This window comes from Schistocerca serialis, chromosome 7, assembly GCF_023864345.2.
Source record: "Schistocerca serialis cubense isolate TAMUIC-IGC-003099 chromosome 7, iqSchSeri2.2, whole genome shotgun sequence".
NCBI lineage: Eukaryota > Metazoa > Arthropoda > Insecta > Orthoptera > Acrididae > Schistocerca > Schistocerca serialis.
In genome coordinates, this window is record NC_064644.1 from 192,811,314 (window position 1) to 192,839,048 (window position 27,735).

Genomic DNA, 27,735 nt, shown 5'->3' on the forward strand with positions numbered 1-27,735 from the left:
AAGAAGTTGTGGGTCAGGATGAAGCTGGCTAAGGTAATGAGGAAAGAGGTTTTAGGTAGGGTGGCAGGTGATCGGCGTGAAAGGAAGTGCTCCATCGCAGCGAGGTCCTGGACGTGCGGAATATTTGTGTATAAGGAAGTGGCATCAATAGTTACAAGGATGGTTTCCTGGGGTAACAGACTGGGTAAGGATTCCAGGCGTTCGAGAAAGTGGTTGGTGTCTTTGATGAAGGATGGGAGACTGCATGTAATGGGTTGAAGGTGTTGATCTACGTAGGCAGAGATACGTTCTGTGGGGGCTTGGTAACCAGCTACAATGGGGCGGCCGGGATGATTGGGTTTGTGAATTTTAGGAAGAAGGTAGAAGGTAGGGGTGCGGGGTGTTGGTGGGGTCAGGAGGTTGATCGAGTCAGGTGAAAGGTTTTGTAGGGGGCCTAAGGTTCTGAGGATTCCTTGAAGCTCCGCCTGGACATCAGGAATGGGATTATCTTGGCAAACTTTGTATGTAGTGTTGTCTGAAAGCTGACGCAGTCCCTCAGCCACATACTCCCGACGATCAAGTACCACGGTCGTGGAACCCTTGTCCGCCGGAAGAATGGCGATGGATCGGTCAGCCTTCAGATCACGGATAGCCTGGGCTTCGGCAGTGGTGATGTTGGGAGTAGGATTAAGGTTTTTCAAGAAGGATTGAGAGGCAAGGCTGGAAGTCAGAAATTCCTGGAAAGTTTGGAGAGGGTGATTTTGAGGAAGAGGAGGTGGGTCCCGCTGTGACGGAGGACAGAACTGTTCCGGGCAGGGTTAAATTTGGATAGTGTCTTGGGGAGTTGGATCATTAGGAGTAGGATTAGGATCATTTTTCTTCGTGGCAAAGTGATATTTCCAGCAGAGAGTACGGGTGTAGGACAGTAAATCTTTGACAAGGGCTGTTTGGTTGAATCTGGGAGTGGGGCTGAAGGTGAGGCCTTTGGATAGGACAGAGGTTTTGGATTGGGAGAGAGGTTTGGAGGAAAGGTTAACTACTGAATTAGGGTGTTGTGGTTCCAGATTGTGGTGATTGGAATTTTGAGGTTTTGGGGGCAGTGGAGCTGGAGGTGGGAGATTGAGTAGATGGGAGAGACTGGGTCTGTGTGCAACGAGAGGAGGTTGAGGTTAGCTGGAAAGGTTGTGAAGGGTGAGTGAGTTGCCTTTCCGGAGGTGGGAAACCAGGAGATTGGATAGTTTTTTGAGGTGGAGGGTGGCATGCTGTTCTAATTTGTGGTTGACCTGTAAGAGGATGCTCTGAACAGCCGGTGTGGATGTGGGAGAGGAAAGATTGAGGACTTTTATTAAGGATAGGAGTTGATGGGTGTGTTCATTGGCTGAGTTGATGTGTAGGCGAAGGATTAGGTGGGTGAGAGCAATGGATTGTTCAGTTTGGAACTGGTACAGGGACTGACGGAAAGAAGGGTTACAGCCAGAGATGGGAACTTTTAAGTGTGAGGCCTTTGGGGGTAATGCCAAATGCCAGACAAGCCTGAGAAAATAAAATATGGGAGTGTAATCTGGCTAGACAAGCCTGAGAAAATAAAATATGGGAGTGTAATCTGGCTAGGGCGAAGGCATGTTTGCGGAGGGAATGTAAATAAAACTTAGTGGGGTCGTTGTGGGGATGTTGTGAGGGTTACATGTTATTAGAAGATGTGAAAGCACCCACGTGATTTACCAACTGACCTGCCTACACTGTGAAGCTTTCTATGTGGGAATGACCAGCAACAAACTGTCCATTCGCATGAATGGACACAGGCAGACAGTGTTTGTTGGTAATGAGGATCACCGTGTGGCTAAACATGCCTTGGTGCACGGCCAGCACATCTTGGCACAGTGTTACACCGTCCGAGTTATCTGGATACTTCCCACTAACACCAACCTTTCAGAACTCCGGAGATGGGAACTTGCCCTTCAGTATATCCTCTCTTCTCGTTATCCGCCAGGCCTCAATCTCCGCTAATTTCAATCTGCCACCGCTCATACCTCACCTGTCTTTCAACAACATCTTTGCCTCTGTACTCCCACCTCGACTGACATCTCTGCCCAAACTCATTGCCTTTACTAATGTCTGCTTGTGTCTTGTGTATGTGCAGATGGATATGTGTGTGTGTGTGTGCGAGTGTATACCTGTCCTTTTTTCCCCCTAAGACTCCTTTTACAGACCTCACATTTCTTGATTTGTCTACCATGTACTTTGAAACTGATGGAATGTGGTTCAAAATTGTTTTCTGTGAAAATGTTTCTGGAATAATAGTTAATATATAGCCATGAAAATTCACAGCACAATAAAAGAGTGAGACATAATGAATATGATGATAAATATTTTAAAAAGCAAGATACATGATTTTCTAACTGAACAATGCTACTACTCTGTGGAAGATTTCATGAAGGACGAAATGATACTTTGAGCTGGGTCCCTAAAATGGAACAAAAATTTATGATAGTTATAGTAGATGTAAATACTGTAAGTCTGACAAATTTTAAATCAGTAAATTCTCCACAAAGTATTATTCTAAGTGTGACAAAATTTCAAATAAGCTAATTGTTACCTTGACATGTCTCCTGTACATCAGACATATGATCTGAAATTGTGTACATTATGATATGAACAAAACACATTTCACATTAAAACTTGCAGCTTTTCACTGTAGGATGCACAATATTCAACAGCTGAATTGATATTTGTGAAAAATTCGTAACAGGGGGTGCAAGAGAGCTTTGGTTCTTTTTCTTCTGAAGTAAGAGGGGTCAGTTTTGCTGTAGTGTATTCATCCATAACTTTAGTAATTTCTCTGCACTTTCTTGATGCATAGAGCTTATGACTCGACTTCACTGACCATGGTTACTTAACAGGACTAACACCTGCCTCTGTAATTGACTGATTCACGGTATTTGCTTGTGCCTCTATTGATTAAAAATCTGAACCATGGGAAGCTTCACCTTGTTCAGATACTATCATTGTTGTTATTCTGTCAAAACATTTAGAACACACAAATTCGTCACTGGAAACATCTTCACTAGAAACAGAGTTTTCAAATGAGAACACTTATTCCCAACCTGAACAAAGTTTTTTTGTTTGCCTTATATGGATGTGCAAATAGTCAGCACACTTGACTCTCTCAGAAGACATTTCAAATAGTCCTTTTCACGGAACACACTGCAGCTTTGTCAACTGGCAAATCCCTCACGAAAACACAGAACTCACTGGATGTCTCAGATTTCTTATAATCTTCTTTAGTAAACAAATTAGCACTGAATAACTACAATACAGAAAGCTGCAATGAACAACCACAACAAAGAAACTGACAAGAAACTACAACAAAGTGTAACAATGAAAGTGAAAATAAATAACTGCAACAAAGAAAGTGATAAGAAATAACTGCAACAAAGACAATAAAAATAAACACTGCAACAAAGAAATTAGTAAGAAACAACTTCAGTGAAGACATACATTATGCTTGAAAGTTAAAAAAAAATGATTTTTTAAAAATAAAACCTGTCCAACTTAAAAGTGGAAGCTCTCCTATACAGAGAATATAGTACTAAATGGTGCTAATCAACAAAAAAATCTAACGTTTCTGGATTGGCATTTTTGAAAAAAAAAAAAATTGTAAATTATAAAAAATTCAAAACGTGACAGTAAAAGAAATTTGACAGATATGTCCAAACGGAGGATACCATTGTAATCATAAAATAATTATCTTTCAAATAAAAAAAAAACTAACAAAATACCCAGAACTGTTAGAGAGATACAGCATTTTAAAAATGTTTCCGAAATTCACATCTTCAAAATGGAGGCCTGTATCTCGGGGCAGGAATTTTTTTGGAGAAAACAAAAAAATGTGTCTTTCTTACTTACTCCTGAATTTTACCATATGCTAAATTCAATAACATCCCAGACTATGAAGGTAACCCCCCTGCCTGAAGCAATACGGATTATGCCTTTTACATTCCCGGAAGTAACGTTTTATCAAATTTCCTGTTTACAGTGTTAATTCGCATCTGTTTTGGTGTTACCCTATTAATAATTTTTGCCTGATGTACACTTTATGAAACAATGTTTACGGAGAAAAAGCTGACGCAATTGACGTAGAATGAGGCTGGCCTTCAAGTAGCATTTCCAAATGTTACATGGTTAATTTTCTCAACAGCATGATGCTCTGCTCAGTAGAGCTGAATCGCTAAGAGTCGGAACAATTCGTGCTTTGTCGCCTGTCGTTGCCAAGTTGTAATTGGCATGGTGGCTGATGGGAGTGACCAATTGTGTTCGAACAAAGATTTCATGACAGATCACAATTATTTTCAAAGTGTCTCTACTTCACTTACACTGCTTTGTTATCTTCATGGCACCTTTGCATTATTTGAATGCAAATTTTGCATGTTTTGTTTTTTGACCACTTGTACTGCTAGTTGACACCTTTGCTCTCCTTGTGTTGCTCAAACATGTCTGGTTTAAATAAAAGAACGGTGCACCCTTTACATACTTTTTCAGGCTTAGCATGAAGTGTTTTGAGAATTTGTCATGCAAATATTTTCATAAGTATTTTTTTTGTGATGTTTCACAAACAGTGGGACTGATGGGTGTGTGTGTGTGTGTGTGTGTGTGTGTGTGTGTGTGTGTGTGTGTATGGTTTTTTTGCATAGTGGAGGAGGCACAGGTTAACTTATAGTCTCAAAAAGATGACTACAATGCAAGAGAGAGAGAACAACACGCATGCAAACATCACACAAAATACTTATGTAAATATTTACATGTGATAATGAGAATAAATTCTCTTGCTAAGCATGAAAAAGTATTAACTTGTGCAGTGTTTCATTATTTAAATGATAAATGACACAGTTGCAGGCTTTCCAAAAACATCAGTGATGATGAACGAAATTAAGTCAGATGCCTCAGCTTCCCAGACACTTAACAGTTCCAATTATGTAAGCAGCTTAACATTCAGGTAACCTTTATTACGTAATAAACATGTCCCTGACGAGTATTTTGTTGCCTATTATGTACATATATTATTCATAAAGTGCAAAATTGTAAGGGGCAAGGAGGTTCCTACACCCAACTTTTACTGCTTAAAAAGTTATTTCCCACATTTTACATTTTCATGAGTTTTACACCACTTTTTAAAACTCTCATGAAAAGTGTAAAAGCAGGTTTCCTCTGTATTTTTCTCTTTGGCTTTGTTAAGAGAGTATGCAGTGGTTTGGAATTTAACAAGAGACTCCGACACACGGTTTGACATAAATGTATTTCCTGTCTCCTCTTTTCTTACTGCTGTAAAGATTCCTCTGTGGCAATAAAGTTTGTAATAGGATTTGGACTTAACAGCTGTTGATAGACTGTAACCAAGTTAGCTTATTTTTGTGGTCTTTGGAGAAGCATTTTGTTACAGGACTCACATTAGAAAACATGTAATGATAGAAAGGACCACCCATTGTGACAACTAAAATATAGAGAGCTGAATATGTGCGGTAATTTTTGTGGTATTTCTGTGTCTGCTAAAGTACAGTTTTGTAATAATGTTCCATAATTAATTTTTTTCTATCTCTAATTGCATCTTAATAGGAAAACATGGGAATTTTTGTGAGATGTATCTGTATATGAACACAAAGCTATGGAGTGTAATATATACCTGTAGTGTGTGTTTCAGAGGCATCACTTGTACCTCGTTGCAAGGTTCTACTGGAGGTAATGATGTGCTTGTGCAGATGATATCTGATAAATCTTATTAACACTAAAACTTGGCTGTGTGGGTGGGTGGTGGTGGGGACTTAAGGTAGTTTGTATAGAGAGAAAGTTCCAGAAAATGTATGATACGACATGGAGGAAAGGCGGTATGAAAAAGGACAGAATGAACTCGAAATGATTTGCAAAATAAAAATACATCTGAGAAGATGAATAAAGATGAATTTTATTTGCTACAATGTATTTAAGGCAGGATTACGTACTGTTAGTACAATATGCTTTCCAAACATGGGAGATAATTTTGGACCATTGAGGACATGCCACTTTGTGCCAATGTGAGTAATCGTGTTTGGCAAGGTACACAACTACCAATGTCCATTACACACATTTATCTTCCATCAGAAACTCTTTGAGATGGACCTCCATTCACTTAAAGCAGCATTTTGCATTTCCTGCTGGGTTTGTCGGGTTCAGCTAAACTGGTGGCTGTCCGACATTTGCTTAAGGTGATTCAGAAGAATGAAGACCTTCAGTTGAGCAACAATAACTTTATTGCGAGTGCGTATCTGACAACGCCCGGCATGCATGGACCGATCGGAGTTACAAAATTTTGCTTCCGGCCTCTACAGAAGGATCCTTAATCCTCGGAAAACTTCCGTAGTTAGGAGAGAAAACAGTACTCGTCCACACAAGCCAGGAGGCACGGAACTACTAATTAACTCAAAAAACAAGGAATAATAATAATAAACAGAACGTATATAAAAGCTAGAAAACGCAGCGCCTCTAGAGGCTGGGCGCGGAACTACACAGTCGTCGTATACAGTAATTACGACCGCACAGCACTGCACTCTCACACACACACACACACACACACACACACACACACACACACACACACACACCGGCGAGCTTGAATTAGCGCGCGGCAGCGTCGCTACATCAGCCCCCCGGGCGGAAGCGGAGAGTCAGCGTCGAGATACCGCGCCGGAAAGTGCACACGACGTCCAGAACGGGTCGTCCTTGTCGGAGGAGGAGGAACAGCGTCAGGAGGCGGATGTTGAAGAGCCAGCACCAGAGATGTGGCGTCAGTGTCTGGAACAGCGGTAGGTGGATGCCTATGACGAGGTGCCGCTAGTGGTGTGTCAGGAAAAACATATGCAGGTTTAACCCGATTCAACGCAACAGTCGTGATTTTGCCGTTCACTGGGATATCCATCGTGTGGGCACTGCACCGTAGCACTTCATATGGACCAGAATAAGGAGCTTGTAGAGGCGGTATAACGCCCTCAGTGCGGAGCATGACGTGACGACATTATTCCAGGTCCTGGTGCACGAATGTGGGCGGCTTGCCATGACATGTGGCTTTCGGAGGGCAAATCTTTGATACATGGTCCCCCAAGTGTCGCAAAAAATCCGGCTGGCCAGTAGCAACTGTCTCTGTGGCATCATCGTCTACAAAGTCACCAGGAAGGCGCAGTGTTTCTCCATAAACCAGTTCTGCCACTGACAACCCCAGGTCTGGTTTGAAAGTCATCCGTAAGCCTAACAAGACCACTGGTATTGTGGTTGTCCAGGTTTCTTCGTGGTACATCAGCGTGGCCTTCAAACAACGGTGCCAGCGTTTGATCATTCCGTTGCTTGCTGGATGATAACTTGTGGTCTTATGGTGGGTGTAACCACAGAACTTGGCCAGCTGTGAGAACAGGTCTGATTCAAATTGCCGTCCGCGGTCAGTGGTAATATGTAGTGGGCAGCCAAATCTTGCCAACCAAGTCATTGCAAAAGCGGAAGCTGTCCGACTACATCCAAATGAACGTGGGCAAAGCGGGCGGTGGTATCAGGAAAATCGCCGACCGGTGTGTGTACATGGCGGTTAATCTTGCAGCGTTGGCACTGAAGACAAGATCAGACGGACCCACTCGTGGCAGTCTTTTTGCATGCCCGGCCATACGAAACGTTGCGATATTAGGCGGAATGTCGGGCGTACCCCTGGATGGCACAATCCATGTACTGTATCAAAGGCTTGTCTTCTAAAAGCCGGCGTCAGAAAGGGACGAGGTCGGCCACGAGAAATGTCGCAGTATAGCTGTGTATGTGTGTATGTTGCCCCGGAACATCAACAAGTTTCAGTTGCAATGCGGAAGCCGTATCTTTAACATAGGCAAGGAGTTCTTCGTCGTCTCTCTGTGCCTGTGCCAGTGCAGGAAAGTCTATGGTAATGGAAACACTGCTGATCTGTGAAAGGCAATCTGCAACAATGTTGTCGATCCCAGAAATATGTCTAATGTTTGTAGTAAACTGGGCCACGAACTCAAGGTGATGAAATTGACGGAGGGAGCAGTTGACACTATTCCGACGGAAGGCGAACGTGAGTGGCTTGTGGTCTGTATATATCGTGAAAGTTCGCGCTTCCACTCGGGGACGGAAATATTTCACTGCTTGGTATACCACCAGGAGCTCACGGTCGTATGTGCTCCATTTTCTCTGTGCAGGCGAAAGCTTGTGGGAATAATACGCCAGTGGCTGCCATGCGTTGTTGCAACATGGCTCCGATCCCCGTCTGGCTCGCGTCTACGACAATTGCTAATGGCGCGTCGAGCCGTGGGTGTGCGAGAAGCGCCGCGTCGGCCATGCTCTTCTTTGTTGCCTAAAACGCAGAACACATGTCCTCTGTCCACTGTATCAGAGACTTGCTATTTACTTTGGGGCCTGATAATGCCGCCGTCAAAGGTTCCTGCAGTTCCGCAGCGTGGGGAAGGCGTCGTCAATAAAAATTGAGCATCCCCAAAAAACGACGTAATTCTTTGATCGTAGTTGGTCGGGGTAGCTGCAAGATAGCGTCTACCTTCTCGGACAGAGGAAGAGAGCCTTCAGCAGAAATCTTATGGCCAAGAAATGTCACCTCCCGACTGCCCAAAAACACACTTGTCCATGTTCAGGACGACACCGTAATGCTCCAATCGCTCGAAAATCTCTCGCAGATGTTGTCGGTGTTGTTCATGGTCAGCAGAGAACACTAACACATCGTCCAGGTAGGCGAAACGAAACGGCAGCCCCTGGAGAACCGAGTCTATAAACCTTTGCCAGGTCTGAGCGGCATTGCGTAAACCGAAAGTCATAAATTTGCTTTCAAATAAACTGAAAGGCGTTATTATTGCAGTCTTAGGAATGTCGTCATTGGCCACCAGGATCTGTGTATACGCTTTAGCGCAGTCCAGAACTGTGAACACCGTGGCACCATGTAGAGCGTGATTATAATCCCTCAGTAACGGAACGGGATATCTGTCCGGCACAGTTCGCGCGTTAAGCGCGCGGTAGTCATCCGGCACAGTTCGCGCGTAAAGCGCACGGTAGTCACCGCATGGGCGCCAAGCTCCACCCTTCTTCGGAACAAGATGTAATGCGGAGGACCACGGGCTCTTAGATGGCCGCATTATGCCCTCGCGAATCATGGCGTCAAATTCAGCTTTCGCTATCTTCAATCGGTCTGGAGCGAGACGCCTAGGTCGGCATGCTACTGGGGGACCATCAGTCGTTTGAATGTGATGCATCATGTCATGTGGTATGAACCTGGGAGCGCCGGGCGGCCTGGTCAAGTTCGGATAGTTAAGCAGTAATTCAGTGTACTCACCCTCCGTAGCATGGACCAACTTGGCACTGTGCGTTGCGGTGTTGCGACGGAAACCCGTGACTGCTAAGGCAGTGACGCTGTCTACCAAGCTTGCGTTCGCGATGTCCGGCAGCAGGTGGTAGTGCGCCAGGAGGTCAGCCCCGACGATCGCCTCTGTGGCGTTAGCCACTGTAAAATTCCACTCGTACGCGCGACGTAGGCCGAGATTAAGCTCCATCCTCTGTGTGCCATATGTTGCGATGGAAGAATTGTTGGCAGCCGTCAGGCGGAAGGCAGTTTGCGGCCGACAATGATGTATGGCTGTTTGTGGTATGATACTCAGGTCCGACCCAGTGTCAATTAAAAACTTTACGCCGGAACTCCTATTGGTAATGAACAGGCGCTTGGAGGATAACTGGCAGTCGGTTGCGCCTATTGTCGACCGCCGGTGGTGTTTGGGTGCGAGCATGGCGATGTGCACTTCCTTGCCTGATCGCCGAATCGTCGGTGGTACCAGCACAACGGTACCGCGCCTTGCGGAGTGGTAGTACCGCCGGAAGATCTGCTTCTCGAACGCTGCCGTCTGTATCGGCTTCTTCTATTGTTGTCGTCGTCACGTACCAGCAACGCACTGACCTGGGCGCAGAAAAGCTCAACCTTGGCCGCGAGTGAACCATGGTCGGCCCGTGCTACAGACGCGGTACTGTTTGCATTGTTGCCCAACGCCATGAATGCGCTGACAGGAGCCGGTGTGATCGCGTCCTGAATCCAGTCTGCTAGCTGCGCCACATCATCCAGTTGCATGTCCGTTTGTGAGGCGATTATGGCTTTTATTTGCGGTGGCAACCTACTGCTCCACAGCGTTCTGAGCAGACTGTCTGGCACAGTAACGGTGTCAACTTTGCTGCGTAGATGTCTCAGGTATTGAGAAGGCTTCCTGTCGCCAATTTCTTCCTGTGTCAGAACCTGACGTATCCGGTCCTCTTGTGACGCGGCCATCTGTTGAATCAACTCTGATTTTAGCCTGGAGTAAGCTCCAGCCTCGGGCGGTGCTGTGATCATGTCTTGCACCTTGGCTGCATAACGTTGGTCGAGCTGGCTCACAATCAGCGCAAATTTAGTTGCTTCGACCGTTATTCCAGTGCAGTCAAAACTTGCCTCCGCTTGCGCGAACCAGAGTACTGGGTTGTCGGGCCAGAACGGCGGCAAACGGACTGCAATCCTGGAGAGGGCCTGCTGTTCAGTCATTATGTGCTCGTTACTTACGTAGCTCATGGCTGCTTCTTCTTAATCACGTTGGTCTCTGCTTGAATCACGTCAGGGTCACCACTTCTCGGGTTCAGCTAAACTGGTGGCTGTCTGACCTTTGCTTAATGTGATTCAGAAGAATGAAGACCTTCAGTTGAGCAACAATAACTTTATTGCGAGCGCGTATCCGACGACGCCCGGCATGCGTGGACCGATCGGAGTTACAAAATTTTGCTTCTGGCCTCTACAGAAGGATCCTTAATCCTCGGAAAACTTCCGTAGTTAGGAGAGAAAACAGTACTCGTCCACACAAGCCAGGAGGCACGGAACTACTAATTAACTCAAAAAACAAGGAATAATAATAATAAACAGAACGTATATAAAAGCTAGAAAACACAGCGCCTCTAGAGGCTGGGCGCGGAACTACACAAACGTCGTATACAGTAATTACGGCCACACAGCACAACACTGACACACGCGCACAGCACACACACACGCGCACAGCACACACACACACACGCACAACACACACACACGCGCACAGCGCGCGCGCACGCGCACACACACACACACACACACACCCACACACACACACACACACACACACACCGGCGAACTTGAATTAGCGCGCGGCAGCGTCGCTACAGGTTTGAAGTTTATTATAATTGACAAGGTACGACACTGGGCCTCCTGTATTAATGGTTGAGAGCTTTCTATGACCACTGTTTTCATGCTGTGTTACATGGCTGTGAGTGCTACACCGTTCCTTGTAGACACATTGGACAGTCCACATAGATACACCCACAAATTGGCAACTTCATTTGTGTTGTGGTCATGGGCACGTCCAAATGTAATAGCTCCTTTCTGGCATTTTGTCACCTATTGCAGTGACCCATCTTACTATAATGGCTCCCTTTCTTGACATTTTCTTTCATATAGCTGGCTCAATTTGAGAAAAGGCAGTTAACTTGGGGGGGGGGGGGGGGATAAGATTTTTGTAATTTTTAATTTTGTTGCCATGTCGTAAAATGAAGTCTCAGTTATTTTTGGTGACACACAATTTATTTTTCCATCTATGTTACGTCTTGCTCAACAGTGACTGCTCTTGTTGTAAGATTTCCAGTCAATTTGAAAAAGTTATTCAAAGAATGGAAAATCCAGGATGGAATGTAACAGTATTGTGAAAAGGAAAGTTGCTATTCACCATATAGTGGAGATGCTGAGTCACAGATAAGCACAACAAGAAGACTGTCACAAACATAGCTTTTGGTCAGTAAGGCTTTCGTCAGAATTAGATGACAAACACATGCAAATACACTCATGCAAACGCAACTCTCACACATGACTGCAGTCTCAGGCAACTGAGGCTGCATTGCAAGTAGCAGCACTAGTGCACGTTGGGAGCAGCGACTGGGTGTGGGTAACAAGGAGGCTGGGGCAGGGAGGGAGACGGATAGTGGTAGGGCAGAGGTGGCAGACAGTGACTACCTGTGAAACAAGTCACGTGATCTACAAGCTAAGCCGCAACCACTGGCTGCATTCTATGTGGGCATGACAACCAACAAACTGTCTTTCTGCATGAATGGCCATCGACAAACTGTGACGAAGAAACAAGTGGACCACCCTGTTGCTGAGCATGCTGTCAAATATGACATCCTTCATTTCACTGACTGCTTCACAGCCTTTGCTATATGGATCCTTCCCACCAACACCAGCTTTTCTGAATTGTGCAGGTGGGAACTTTCTCTGCAATATATCCTATGTTCCAGTAACCCTCTTAACCTCAACCTTGGTTAGTCATTGTCCCCTCCCATCCAGCCCCTTCTCTGTTCCCATTCCAGCACTACACAGCCCTCATTCCTCCATCACACTCAGTCTTTTTACTTCGCTCCTTTTGCGCTATCCACCTCCCCATTTTTCCACTGCCCTCCATCTAACCTCCCAATTTCACATAGCTGCCCTACCCTCTTTCCCTCATCCCTGCACACTCCCTAACAGCATATGACTGTCCGCCACCCCTACCCTACTATCCCTCCCCCCTCCCTGCCCCACCCTCCTCCTTGCCCCCATCCAGTGCTGCTGCTTGCAGTGTGGCCTCAGTTGCCTGAAATTGTGATTGTGTGTGTGTGTGTGCGTGTGTGTGTGTGTGTGTGTGTGTGTGTGTGTGTGTGTGTGTTGTCTAATTTTGACGAAGGCCTGACTGCCTGAAAGCTAGATTTGTGACAGTATTTTTGTTGTGCCTATCTGCAGCTCAGCATTCTGCTTTGTGGTGATTAGCAACTTACCTTTCCACAATATTGAAAAAGTAACTCATAATTTATTGTTAAAAAAATATGTTTGACCTGCACAGCACGTGCAAAAAAAAAAAAAAAAAAAAAAAAGAGAGAGAGAGAGAGAGAGAGAGAGAGAGAGAGAGAGAGAGAGAGAGAGAGAGAGAGAGAGAGAGAGAGAGAGAGGGGGGGGGGGGGGGGAGGGAGGGAAGGGGTCCATTAAGGGCATTGTGAAACTGAGCATTACCCATGATTGCATCACAGGCAGTGGTATGAATGCTAACACCAACAATTTTTTGTCATTACAATTCGATACTGATCTTGTGCAACCGTCTGGCACATAAGCACTGCTTCATTGCTATGACACACCTGTGGTGCATTGTATGGCTATCTGTTAGTAGTTCTGCATTACAGCACTCCGCCGAGACCACTAGGATTTTTTAAGAGTTTTTCCTTCGGGCTTATCTTGGTGTGTCTGCTGTCATGGTGAAAAATTCAAGTTTATTGGACTGATCGGTTAAGAAGTCTTTTTAAATAAGAGTATAGGAAAAATCTAATGTATAAGGACAGGGAATTATTTGAAGCCAATCACGGGACACAACAAACAGTTTATTAAGATCATGAGTAATCTCATCATTTAGTGCCAGAGGGTCTTACGAGAACTTAAAGTTCACAGAATGCCAATGTGAGAAAAGATATGTGGATCAGAGGATATGGTGGGGGCAGAGAGTTGAACTCTTAAATAAATAACATTATGTTGCCAATACTCATTTGAGGCAAGGAAGCAGTATTAGGGTGTAACGTTCTGTTGACAGGGAGGTCATTAGAGACGGAGCACAAACTTGTATAATGAAAGGATCCTGAAGGAAATCGGCCGTGCCCTATTCTGAGAAGCCATCCTGGCATTTGTGTGGAATGATTTAAGGAAATCAGAAAAATCTAAATCTGGATGGTCAGATGGGCATTTGAACCGTCAGCCTCCAGAATATGTGCTAACCATTGCATCACCTCACTCGGTCATTGTAGTCTAGATAGTGAGTGCATCTCATACCACTGAAGATGAATATGGCCAGATCGTGCCCAAAATATTGTGCTTAACAATGGAACCATCAACAAACTTAAAGTCAAAAATACACTTGGTAGTTACTAATTTTTTTCTTCGTGTTCGTCAAATGATTAATTTCCACAGATAGGAATATATAAACATCATGTCATCTCATATTTTCAGTTCATACTTTTGGATTTTAGTTCATGTTTGAGGGGTGATTCAGCTGCCCCTACCCTTAGGTTTAATGCAACCTGCAGTGTCTTCAAATACCACACGCAAGATTTTCATATCCTTTCACTCTTATATGTATCAGTAAAAGACATTTAGAACAGATTTCAGTAGACATTATTAAAATTATTGAGACCACCAACATGAAATATATAAAGTACTTTGCAACAGTGATCTTATTCTTCTGTAGAGTTAGTATGTATTATATTATCCATTTTCAGATTTTATACTCCCAGTGCATTATCCTGTTGAAAAAATAGTTTTCCACTGATTAAAAGCAATTTCTTTTACACTGTGACATGTGATATGTATGTGCTCAGTACCTACACTATCCATCCATTAGTGGACAATAATATGGGGTGTGTCAACCCTCTACCTTTATGGTGGCTTGCACTCTGCTGGGGAACTTTCAGTGAAGTGTGTAGAAGTCAGTGGAGGAATGGCTGCCCATTCTTCGTAAAGAGCAGAAACCGTAGAAGATGGTATTGATAAAATGCTGGGGTCTGAAGTGGGGTCAGCATTGTAACTCATCCCGAAGGTGCTCTGTTGGGTTCAGACTGGGATCCTGAATGTTGTTATCCACCAATCATTGCCTTAAAGATGCTGCTTTATGACAGGGTGCTTTGTCAGGTTGATATAATCATAGTCTCTGAACTGTTCCCCCTACGGTACGCTATACAAAATTCTGTAAAATGTGTACAGGGTGTATATGCCACGAGACAAATGGGAAAAACTTGGATCAAAAATCTGGAAATTTCTTAGAATTCCAGAAATGTTTCATTGTTTTGGTTTTCTGTTAAATTTTTGTAATTTTGACTGGTAAGAACTGATACTCTGACCCTGCTACTCCAGAATAATACTGCAGTAGTTAAGTATAAATGAAAGAATAACACCAAACTAAAACTCTAATTGCAAAGAAAATGGTTCACAGGCAAGTATGTGCTGACAACTAAATGTCTCAAATGGCTTTAGGATGAAGACTATGCAATACTTCGTAACAGCAAACTGCTTTTGATGAGTGTGATGTCACGGGAAAATATTGAAAATGGGGGTTTGAGAAGTGTTACTTTGAAAGTAAATTTCCTTTTATACAAATTGAATTATGTTATGTGTGGCAGTGTGTGATGAATTTCTTAAATCACAGACCATTTAACTCTCATTCAAAACTTAACACTTCGAGGACCTGCCACTTAGGAAAATTTCGAGCCCAGAGGACCATCTCTATATCCCATTATTTAAAATTGTACTGGCACATTTGTGTTGGATATATCTCAAATGGTAACATATGCTAAAAGAGACCAAGCTTCAAGGTTAGTTTTTCATATTTACCTTAGTTCTTTGATGGGTTACAAAGTTATGCAGTAACAATTGCAAAAAGTATAATTATCCTCCAAAAACAAGTGCGAGGTGAATTCGTGAGCAACATACATAATTGACTTTTCTATGGAAACATCGAAGTGTTCAATGGAAAATGTATTCAGCCAGGCAACCCATGAAATGCTTGGTGCACATCAGTGGAGTCTGTAATTGTGCTTGTCAGAAATATTCAGTTGGTGCAATTTAAGCTGTGCTCTTAGGATCCTACCTAACCACACCCTCAGGGGGGAAGGGGGGGGGGGGGCAGCAAAAAATTTTTATGACCAATATTAAATGTGAGAGCTTAGCTTTCGTTGTAGCTGTACTAAATGTATATTAATTTAAACCATTAAATTTTCGTATTTGTGTGTTTGCACTACTTAACACTGATGTTGCTATTGACTATGCTCTGAATATCTGCTGTCATTGGCTGGCGAGATCACATGACTTGAGCTATGAGTGGTTGACAATAATGTGTTGCACAGTGCAATCTTGTTTTCAGTGCTTTGGAAGCTACCACGCTGTATTTTGTGGAATGCATATTTATAATTTCCTAATACAAAAATGTGCAGTTCACATGTTGCTGCACATTGAATATCTTTTGAAAATGTGATTTTTTTCTGGGTTTCTTTTCTTAAAGTGCTGGGAAGTTGTATGTCAGTGTATAAAACCTTTACCGACCAAAGGATTGAAAAGTTTTACAGCACCGAGGGAAAGTATATTGAACTTAACAAGGAAAAATAAGTATTCCCCGTTTTCACCCAGGAAAATGTCGATTTTTTTTAACTGAGGAATCCAGGAAAAACCAGCAATTTTTTTTTCATGTCTGTGTATACACCATGACTTAGCATTTCCTGAAGTGCAATATGGTGTCCACATCGTAACCACAAAATCATCCCCATACTGTAGCACCAACACATTCTCCCTACCTCACTGTTGGTGATACACATGATGGCAGGTAACGTTCCCTGGGCACTCGCCAAACCCATATCCTTTTATTGGGTTGCCACAGGGTGGAAGATGATTCATAACTTCAAATCACTTGTTTTTCGCATTCAGTGTCTAGTGGTCTCACTATTTATATCTCCGAAAGCATCCCTTAGCATTGACTACAGAAATGTGTGGCATATGAGGAGCTACTCAGTCATTGTGCACCATTCTTTTTAAGTCTGTACATGCAGTCTTTGTGGCTGGAATGCTGGTGGCAATGTGTAACACATGAGTCATTTCTTCTGCTAATTTTTTACAACAAGCCACTTCAATGGTCAAAGGTACCTGTCCATCAATACGTGAGGTCTGCCTATGCTGTGGCTTAACTGTGGTTGTTTCTTCGCATTTCCACTTCACAATTTGGACAGCTTTAGAAAGGTTGAAATGTCCCTGATGGATTTGTTACTTAGGTAACTTCATGACTATTCCACATTCAAAGTCAGTGAGCTGTCAGAACAGACACCTTTTTCTGTTATTGCTTCTCTACTGAAAATGCAATACTCACCATCTACATTTATACTGGGGTGTCTGCCTGTTGTGACATCTAGTGGTCAATTCTGCATTACATAGGGGTGTTTGAATACTTTTGATCAGACATTGTATAACCCAAGCTGTGTATTGGTATGAAAAAGCAACTGTGCTTGAGGTCACACTGTTAACTGTATTCCTACAGATCAGTGTGTTCCATCATAAACCACTGTAATAACTTAATGTTAACCATAATTGAATGTCTTCCGTAATCTATTTTGCCCAGTTGACCCAAGCCAAAATATAATCTTAAATGCATGGAAACAGCATCAAATGTTCATAAATGGTGGACAGTAGTTGTACTGAGGTGGACAGACTACTCATTTTTAAAGAAAACTGTCCTCTCACACATTCTTATTTAAGATGGCTTTGTTGTGTGAGTTAATTTTATGGAATGTGATGATGGTTCTTTGTTACTTGCGTCATCTGTAACATCAGGATGTGGTATCCTGAAACACCAAATACAGTGGGTACTCTTGAGGCCTTTCTTATATGTTCAGTTACATGTATGTGAATGAAGGAACCTTTAGTATCCTTTCCAAGTTTTTGGTGTGTTTGAAGGTAGCTGTATTTGAAATGCATTATGAACACATAGATGCCTCAGTCATTTATCACCTACAGCAGTAGAAACGGTAGACGAATGAACTCATCTACTGTGAATAAATTACGTACAAAAATATTCCATTGGTTTCTTGGAACTCTATGATGACAACTTCACGTTTAACTTGGATATTTTGTGTGTTTTTCTTTATTTCATTTTATAAAATCATTTTCTTTGACACAGGAATTATCATTGCATGTACCATCTTTATAATTGTGACAGGATTTCTTTGTATTTTATTATTATTATTATTATTATTATTATTATTATTTTAGTTTGGGTAGTTTCAAGTACCATTTAAAATGGAAGCTTTTATTTAGCAGTTTGTGATAATGTTTCCAGCTTACCACTGAAACATAGCTCCATTATCAGCACAAGCTCTCATTATAAGGGGCAATGTGGAGAGGACAATGAAAATGATCAAAATGAGCAAGGATTGCCACACAGGCTTGCTTGGTCACATTTACATTCAGGCAGTGAATCACAGAAACCTGATATGGAACAGCAAAATCGTGTAAAGATGGAATTTTCAAGTGGATGCAGGAGAGATTCGCAGCATGCATTAGGAAGAGTACTTTGTCCTGACGAAGCCAGAGTTCTGGAGAGAGCCAACCAGATTGTCATGTATGTAATGGTGAAAAACAAAAAGCTATTTCGGCATGATGCAGTGACATTTGTCCTGGTTTTCTGGGGGGAAATGGTGGTGGTTATGGTGATGGCAGAGTGACAGTAAATTGTTGTAACATTATCTCTGAAGTCCGCTTGTTTTTCTAATAGAGTTTTAATTTTATTTTCTTGTGACATTGGCCTTCTGCACTGATCTATACTTTTTGAATAAAAAATATAATTAATTGCAGCCCTCATCTCTGTTGATGAATGCACACACATTAAACTTTGAATCGGAAAGCTGTGCAGTGACGTGTTGTGACCATATAATGCAATATTATTAAATACGTACTGACAGTATTTATCAGGCAGAACTTCCACTGAACTTATAGTTCTCGCAACACTCCTTAATTAAACATGGAAATGTTTGTCAAAAACCTGTTATGTTCATCAATTTTATCTTATGCAAATGATAAGCTCAGCTGTAATTTTATTATTCAACATGTTATCATTGTGAAATTAGTTTAAAAGTTATATTGAGCTGTTTGGTATATCAGAATATGAATGTAAAGTGTAATAGCTGGAATGCAAAATTTTGGAATCTGGATGTATCAATCCACTCTTTTTCAGCCACTCAAAAATATAAATCATCCAGAATATTAGAGAAAGAATATTACTGAGTCCTCTAGCATAAGCAATTTCATAGGAAAAATTGCTTTTATTCCAGGATAAGGTTACACACACAGTTTTAATTTACTCAATTTATGTAGTGATTCCACTTTTTTGGGTTCATATCTTAAATAAAAAAAGTATTCTGCTAAAGCACTTCAGTACGTTACTTCGCCAAAGTGCACACCTACAAGGTCTGTTCAAAAAATTCCAGAACTTTGTCCACAAAATTTTTCTGTGCTTACCTTTTACTTATTGTGCCTGATCTCCTTTGAAATACTCTTCTCCACTACTGATACACTGCTCCCAATGTTGTTTCAACTCCCAGAAGCAGTTTTGCTATGCCTCTTACTCGATCATGCGAAGTGCCATCTGCGAATTTTTCTTTCATCCCATCAAACATTGCAAAGCATCGTCCTTTCAGTGGGGTTCTCAACTTTGAAAATAAAGAAAAAACCCGCAGTGGACAGGTCTGGAGAGTACAGAGAATGAGGCAGCTCAGTGATTTTGTTTTTTGTGCAATAGTCACGCACCAACAGGTATGTATATGCAGGTGCATTATCGTGAAGCAAGAGCCATGAATTGTCTCGCCACATTTCAGGCCATTCCCTTCTCACATTTTCTCTCAGGGTTGCGACACGTCCTGATAGTACCATTGATCAACAGTTAGTCCCTGTGGCATGAATTCATCATGAACTAATCCTTTAAAATTAAAGAAAACTATCAGCATGGCTTTGACATTTAACTTCACCTGGCAAGCTTTTTTGGTCTTGTAGAACCTTTCCCAATCAATTGTGAAGATTGAGCCTTGGTCTCAACATCATAACTGTAGACCCATGCCTCATCACTAGTTATGATTCTCTTAAGGAACATCTCATTCTCAATTGCGAGATCCAAAAGCTCTTCACATATTGCGAGGCAAAGGTCTTTCTGTTCTTGACTCATGAAACATGGAACAAAACTTATCGATGGCAACACGATACAGTCTAAGATGCTGTATCAGGATTTCGTGACATGATCCAACTGAAATGTTACATTCTTCTGCAATCTCTTGGACAGTCTGTCTTCTATCGGCATCCACAGGTTCGTTGACATTCCTGACATGAGCGTCGCTTGTAGACTTTGATGGGTATCCTGAACGAGGGTCATCTTTAACCCTTTGACTGCTGGAGGCGCACACCATCTGCTTGGTTCACTGAGGCGCGGCTGCCTGCTGCATAACCTTGCTACCTGTGCCAAGTGCCTGTTCCTTGAGCTGCCACCAGGGCCGAGGTGGCTCGTGCTGCCTCACTCACCCTGTGCTGAATATTTCTGAAGTGGCTACGACTTCAGGTGAAGCACTGTGACCTTTCATGGCTGATACAGAATAAATGCTCTTACTACGTAGTTTCTGTGCAGGTGACTTATTGCAGAATCAAACTGAATCATTAAAACTATTGTCCATCACTAAGAATTATTTGTATATCTTGCTTGTAGTTTTTTTTACACGATTTTTGTAGCTTATGCCGAAAGCGAAGTGATTCGTTAAATTTACCTCAGTCGTTTACCTTTCTTTCTTGCATACCCATTTGTGACATCTTCATTTCTCTGTAGTTTCCTCACTGTACTAACTCAAGAATGGGTTTCTCACTGTACTAACTCAAGAACGAATAAAATAAGCCATAGATTACAGATAACTGTACATCGCTTTTGTTGTTCAAAACGTTGTATTATGTTGTTTATAGCAGAAAGCGACATACAGATCCGCATTCATATCGCATTACAACATCGGAATTTACTGTTAGCAATGGTAAGAACAATTATACTTCACTTCGTTAAATTCGTTTTATGGCGTGTTTGGAAATTTCACATGGCCTACTACTTGTTTCTGAGTATATAACAAACTGAGTGCCTAGTCATCCGCCATCACAGTTTTTACATCTAATGGGTACACTGTGTAAAGTGTTGCATCCAGGCACAGATGCAGCCATCCTTTGTAGATGGTAATTGGTGCTGTTATAATTTGGAATCGCTGTAAATAAATGATTGTCTGCCACAGAAATTTTTTCATGTGCTATAATTTTAATTGTTGCACATAAGTACTCGGCAGATTATCCAACATTTGAAAGCTGTGAAATCTTGTCTTTTTGTTAGCACACTAAATTCAGTTATAGAGAAGATTCAAAGTCATCCATCCTATTTGATCCAAGCTTTGGACCTGCACAGCCAAAGTTAAAAACATATTTTTATTTTGTTTTTTGCCTTTTTTTGGTTTTCAAAGTTCTTTTCTGATAGCACTATTGCATTCTTTCTGTGCTGCAATTAGTAATTCATTTTTGTGTGGTGATTTTCAAAACAGGGTATGACACACAATGGTGCCTTGCAAGTTTTACACTCATACCTGCTTTCTCGATGAACTTTATGTTTTCAGCAAACAATGCATCTATGCGTTAGCATACTTTTCTTGAAATGCTAACTTTTTATAATGTTTAGAAAATGCCTTCCCACAAACTTGAGAGGATTATCATCAGAACACCATCCCCTACCAGCTCTTCTGCACTCTGATGCATACGTTTCTGTAAGTTCCCTTACCAACGTCAGATGAAACTCTGTTATTGAAATTTTATGACCAGTTAGTGACCTGTGTAGGCCTTGACGGCCAGAATTGCGAAAGGCTACTGAGGCATGGGGTGGTAAGTCCGCTGTGCGAGTTACTTCATCATCAGGGTTCAGGTAGTGGCGCGTCTATACTTGTCACCAGCACTTAGGGGCCGGGAAACTGGTGTGACCTAAATCGTCAACAGCGTCCAGGGGGAAGACCAGTGGCTGTGACTAAACTTGTTATTAGCACCCAGGGATTGGCATGCAGCATGACGAGTAAACTCATCAATAGTAGTCAAAAAGCTAACTTCTGTCTGGCCATTTTTGAACTGTGTGAACCATTCGAAATACTGACTACTGCTTAAGCACTCATCACTGTAGGCTTCGTGCATCGTTTGATGTGTTTCTGTAAAAATTTTCTCAAGTTTCACGCAAAATTTAATGCAGGTGTGTCGCTCCTCTAACTCTGCCATCCTGAAATTTGCAAGCTGTGCGACACAATGTTCTTCTTAGTACAGCACTGAACAATAACTAACAGACATCTCCAATGAAACTACCAGCAGTTACACATTAAATGCAGACGTGTTACAGGGCTGCCAACAGTGTTTCGCTCCAACTTGCCATTGGTGCGAAATTATGAATGTTCCGGAATTTTTTTAACAGACCTCATACACCTAGTTTTATTTGAAGTATTTCAAACTCTTTCCACAAACTTCATATGTAGTTTTATAAATTCCCCTTACAGAAAGTTTGCTTTGTTTCTGCACGTGCACTTTCACCTATTTTGGCAGGTTACATTTCATGAAATACTGGCAAAAACAGTTACATTATTAAAGAAACTGCTATAAAAGTTTTAACTACTTACTAAAAAAAATACCTTTAATAGGCAGGAATTATGCCAGTCCATGATACATGTTAATAAAATGTACTGGAGTGTTCCAACTAGACTTCATTTTATTTTACATTTCCTCTCTGTATCTCCTCCATTGTATGTGCCATTCACTCCTTTCTTCCCATTCTTTTTTCATTTTGTCTTTCATACCTAAGCAACCTTTTTCATACCTCCTCTTTCCTCATGGTTCCCATTTACATGTCTCTGTTGTTTCAGTGAGTTGCCAGTTTCTTGACAATTTTTAACTTCGTTGAGTTAGTAACCAGTTGTTAGATTATCTTACTGTTAGGAAACTGAATTGTATTCTCATTTACTTCAGAAACACTGTCCCATTTTGTCTAAGTCCTAGACATGTACCCTCTTCTGTGATCACATAGCACACTTTGTTATGCAGTTTAAGCACAATCTAATGAAATTTTAACTACAAAAAAACCTTTCCTGTGGAAGATTGCTTGTTACAAGAAATGTAATTACGACGTTTTTATTTGTAGGACACTGTGTCGCCTGATAAGTAAGAATAACTTTTTCTGAGGCACTGTTACCCCAGCATAGCTTTTGCTGACTTCAAGCAAAATGCTCTGTGATATACATTTAATGTAAAAGTAGAAGATTTTATGCAAATGAATGTCTTAATAATTTTAAAGTCTGGGGTATATAACAAACATACGTTAATAAATATGTATGTAAATTCTTTACTCACATTTCTTACTCACTTTCCTCTCTCATCTTACTTCCTAGTTTCATGATTTTGTGTGCGTTTGTCAGCTCTTCTCTCTCTCTTCTTTTCATTTCATGCTTTTCCCCAATCCACCAAATTTCCTTAACTTTCTCATTTTTGTTTTTCTTCCTTTCTTCATTCTGTTTTGTAAAGTTTTACGGTATATGTTATTGTCTTTGTTTCATGTTCTGCCAACTATTCTTTTTTGACCCTTCTGTGCCTGTGCTTATAATACTGTGTTTCTTGTCCCATATCTTTCTCATATTTCTATGCTAACTTTTCCTGTTTTCAGATCACATCTGTTCAGTTACATTGCTAATTTACATCTCATTCTATTGTGCTGTGTCTCTGTTGGTTTGAGTCCTGGGTGACTTAGCCATCATTTCTTCTTTTTTTGTGAGCTTGATCTTCATACTAATTTAGGTAATTCAGATGTACATTTTTTATTTTAGTAGTTTTTTTTTTGTTAGTGGATGTGTATAATTCTGTGTTTTGAATCTGAAGCGGTATTTATTTGCATTGCTGCATGGGTGATACAATATTGCAAAATTTCTTTTTTGCTCTGTGCAGTGTTTTCCTTACAAAATTCTCCATTTCACATGTGTTGTGCTGAAGAAAGATGATGAGTTTCACCTTTTAAGAAAGTCAGTACTTTACTTTTTCTTAGTATAAAATCTGAGACAGGACCAAAGTTTTATTTCTAAAAATGTAAACTTACCAGTTCCACAGCAGCAGAAGTTACACTGGTGACGGACTTTCCTTGCCAATTGATAAAAATACATCCATATGTTCATTAATTGTAGTTAACTTCTAGCCATTATGTCTGAAAATGCAGTTTATGTATTCAAAGACAGAGGTTAATTCTTGTGAAATGAAATTTTAAGCGTTTGGAGAATTTACATCTCTTTATAAACAAAAAGGAATTTAAAAAAAATCTCTAGTCAGCATAATTTTTACTTCATTTCTTCTTTCACAACTGGATAATTGTAAGCTGAACTTGATGGCTCTCTTCTGTGCCCCAGTAATTCAGAACCTCCCATTGATTATGTCTAAGAATATTAATTTAATTATAAACTGATTTGTGTGTGTAATTTTTGGAGTAATAACTGGGAAGATTTACCGTAATTATCAGATAACAATCTGGAACAGCTCTGAATTCAAAGGAGGAAAATTCAGTAAGATGGAACTGCAGATCTTTAGGTACGCATTAAAGACTGTAGCAGCCCAAGCGGTCATATTATGGCCCACTATTTAGAGCAGGATAGGCTGCAATCTATGATAGGTCTGACGACAGACTACAATGATGGAGCAGCACAAGTGTTCAGGAGTTCACCATTCAGCACAAATTGTTGAACATGGGCTGTGCAGCAGATGACCGTTGCATATTCCCATGTTGACCTAACCTCATTATCAGTTGTGATTGCAGTAAATGAGAAATTTTCAAGATCTTAAAGTGGATCAGTGGAAGCGTGTTGTCTGGTCTGATGAATCTCTCTTAGTGTTACACGAAACCTGCAGCATGCCATAGAAGCAAGTCAGTGGGGCCTGTATTATACTATGGAAGACATTTGCCTGGTCTTCCATAGGACCTATGAAAGTAAGCTCCATGAAGCTTTGGACTACTTGAACCTTATTGCAAATTACCTGCATCCCTTCATGCTTTGTCTTTCCTGATGGCGATGGTGTCTTGCAGCAGGATAACTGCCTGTACCACAAAGTCAGTAGGGTTGGACTATCTGAGAGGAAGTGGTGGCCAGCTCATCTCCCCCCATGTGACTTTAACTTTCTGAATTGAACCTTTCTTTATATACATGTTTAACATCCAGGTAATGAAATGACTAGGTTCTGTAGCCTTATCATTGCTTCGTTGCACATTATGCTAATATCCTTTCTGCTCTTGAGAAAATTCTGTTTGTGCTTATAATGCATCATGTTCCTAGTGCGCTTTTCTCTTGTAAGAAAACAGCAGTTGAGAATAGGGTACAAATACCAAATTCATTGGAGATGCTTCAGAATGTACTTTGAGTACTGCCACAGAACATTGTACATCAGAATGTCACTAAGTAAATGAAAGGCTTCTGGAACATATCATTTGGATCTGTAAAATAGGATCCATCCAGGTACTCTTCCATACCACAAGGTCTGTTTATGTTCTGCACTGTCATTTTTTGGTGTACACATTTTTCACTTTATCCACTTTTTTCCTTCTCTCAAGTTCTGCTGTATCTTTTCTATATTTCTGCTGTGATGGTACTTACCTGTCTTTCGCCAGTTTCATACCTGTTTGTCTCACATGTCATCTCATTGTAAACTCTTATTCATATTCATGTACTGAATGAAGTGTATCCAGACAACAGCATTATTTACTGCTATAAATTGTTATCTTGCTATGAATTGTGTCAGTTGCTCCTTAAATTTTTGTTAAAAAATACTACAATCTCAAATGGTTACTGTTACTCTCTATTCCATACTTGGTTTTCTCTCTGGTGGCATTTTCAGTGACAAGAAATTAAGCTCCAGTCTTCCATCCTTCCTTTCTTTTAGCTGTCATAAGCCTAAAGCTGATTTGAATGCTACAATACTTCTCTGAGCATGCTCCCAACCGGTAGTGGAATGGCCTTGCCTTCCTTCAACGTCAGAATTTGCTCATGTAATATAGGCTCTTCTAATACTGCCCTCAGTTCACCCTCAAGCAGGTGCAGCTAGTACAGGGTACCCACCAGGTCGCCCTACAGCATGCAGAGTGTGCATGCATGAGACACGTGCCCCCCCTCCCCCCTCCCCCTCCCCCTCCCCCTCCCCCCTCCCCCTTCCCGTGAGCTCTGCCAGTGCTGAAGTATTATACAGTCTACAGCGTGGCTGCTTAACTGCCTGCGTTTCAGCTGTTCATCCACAGCTGTCCACCGCTGCCCAAGAATGCCCTGCTGCCCACTGGGAAAGGGAGGGGGGGGCTGCAAGCAGAAACGACCTGATCTATTGAGTTACAGTAGCATCTAAGGCCTAACTTACAATTTGTAAATGTAGCAAATTAAACTTACATACATTTTTTGTTGTGGGATCTAAATGTTCATTTGGTTTTATTCATTATGAGAGACTATTTGTTCATGGATATTCCCCCCCCCCCCCCCCCCCCCCTCATTGTTATTGATGTCATGGCCAGGAGTAATTTTCTGCAGTGTCCTATGACTACCACAAGTGCTTGTATTAGCTTAACTGTGTGCTTTGGTGTTTTAGTTCTTACACTTTTCACCTATTAACTCCAACCCCCCTTACTTTGCTGACCCAGTCCAATTTTCTTGTATGTTATTTTGTTTTACGGAATTATTGGTATCATTCTTTCCATGTGCTACATTTCTTACATGCTTCATTTGTGTTTGATTCTACAGTTTGCTTCCTGATTTACAAATCTTGCGATTTTATGTGTTGATCTTGTAGAATATTATTTTTGGCCCACTTGTAATTATTTCTTGATGTTTTGCTTTGAAATTTAGTATACAATTTATATGGTTTTTCTGAGAAAGTATTTATAACTGTGGAGTGTTTTGTAATTATAATATAATGCAGAACATGTCATATATTTATCTCCTGTGTTTTTGTGCTATTGCAAATGAGTCTTTGAGTTACTAGCATTCAGTTACTTTGCAGGAAAAACAAATCCTTCAGACCACGAGAACGCAGTAAGAAAGGCCTCAAGAACCTGCAAACAGTAAAGACACTTGCAGGACGAACACAAGCTCAGAACTTAGGTGGCCATCCGCAGACTCAACAACAACAACAAGCACCAGGAAAAGCTCGAAAACAGCCACAGACAGTTACTGCACAGTTTCAGCAGTCACTACACAGTCTTATGGATACACTCAACCATGCTAATCCATTTTTCATTCGGTGCATTAAGAGTAATGCTGATAAGGTTGGTGTCTGTGTAAATTGTGTTTGTCACTCACCACATAGAGTTGGTGTTAGTCAGCAGGCAGACAGTTTAAATGTTAACTGTTAGATTTTATTAGCTATTGGACGAAATATTTCATCATGTCTGTGTGCTGACCAATATGTCCTCTGTGTGGTCAGTAGTAATTTATGCTTTTATTCCATCCTGGATTTTTGATTCTTAAAACTTAAGTGTGTTTAGAAATAAGCATTGAAAGACCACATTGCCAGTCATCTTTAAGAAAGTGTTTGGAGTGACATATGTACATAAACGGTTTTCTGTGTGACAAGCGAGGAATGCACAGTATGAGAAACGAGATGAGAAGTGAACATAGAAGAATATATATATCTGGAATGATAGAGATAGCAATGTATGTTTGAATGTCATGGTTTACCACAAAAAAGATCTTTACCAAGCGAGGTAAAGCCGTGGTAAGCACACTGGACTTGCATTCGGGAGGACAATGGTTCGAATCCATATCCAGCCATCCAGATTTCCTTCCCCGTCCTTGAAACATATGCTCTGCCTCAAGCCCTAATCTTCCTTCCTTGTAAAACCCTCATTCTTTATATAAAGTAAATAATGTTACGCATTTTGTTAAAATCTGTGGAACCATACTCACTGTCTTTTCATGGACATAGAATTTCCTTTTGTGTCCTCTTCTGTCCTTTCCCTACAAAAGTTGTAGTTTTATGTCATAGGTGCATGCTAATTTAATGTGGTTATATATAAAAGGAATGTAACGGAAATTAGG

General features: G+C 41.4%; 1 protein-coding gene across 1 annotated transcript in view; it reads left to right on the forward strand.

Annotated features, from left to right (window-relative positions):
* LOC126413328 (unconventional myosin-IXa-like) overlaps nt 1-27,735 on the forward strand; it is a 347,425-nt gene that overhangs the window by 142,304 nt on the left and 177,386 nt on the right. Inside the window, exons 12-13 of the mRNA XM_050083235.1 lie at nt 17,931-18,212; nt 26,699-26,963. Coding sequence (XP_049939192.1) covers nt 17,931-18,212; nt 26,699-26,963 — 547 coding nt within the window. The remainder of the gene's footprint in view (nt 1-17,930; nt 18,213-26,698; nt 26,964-27,735) is intronic.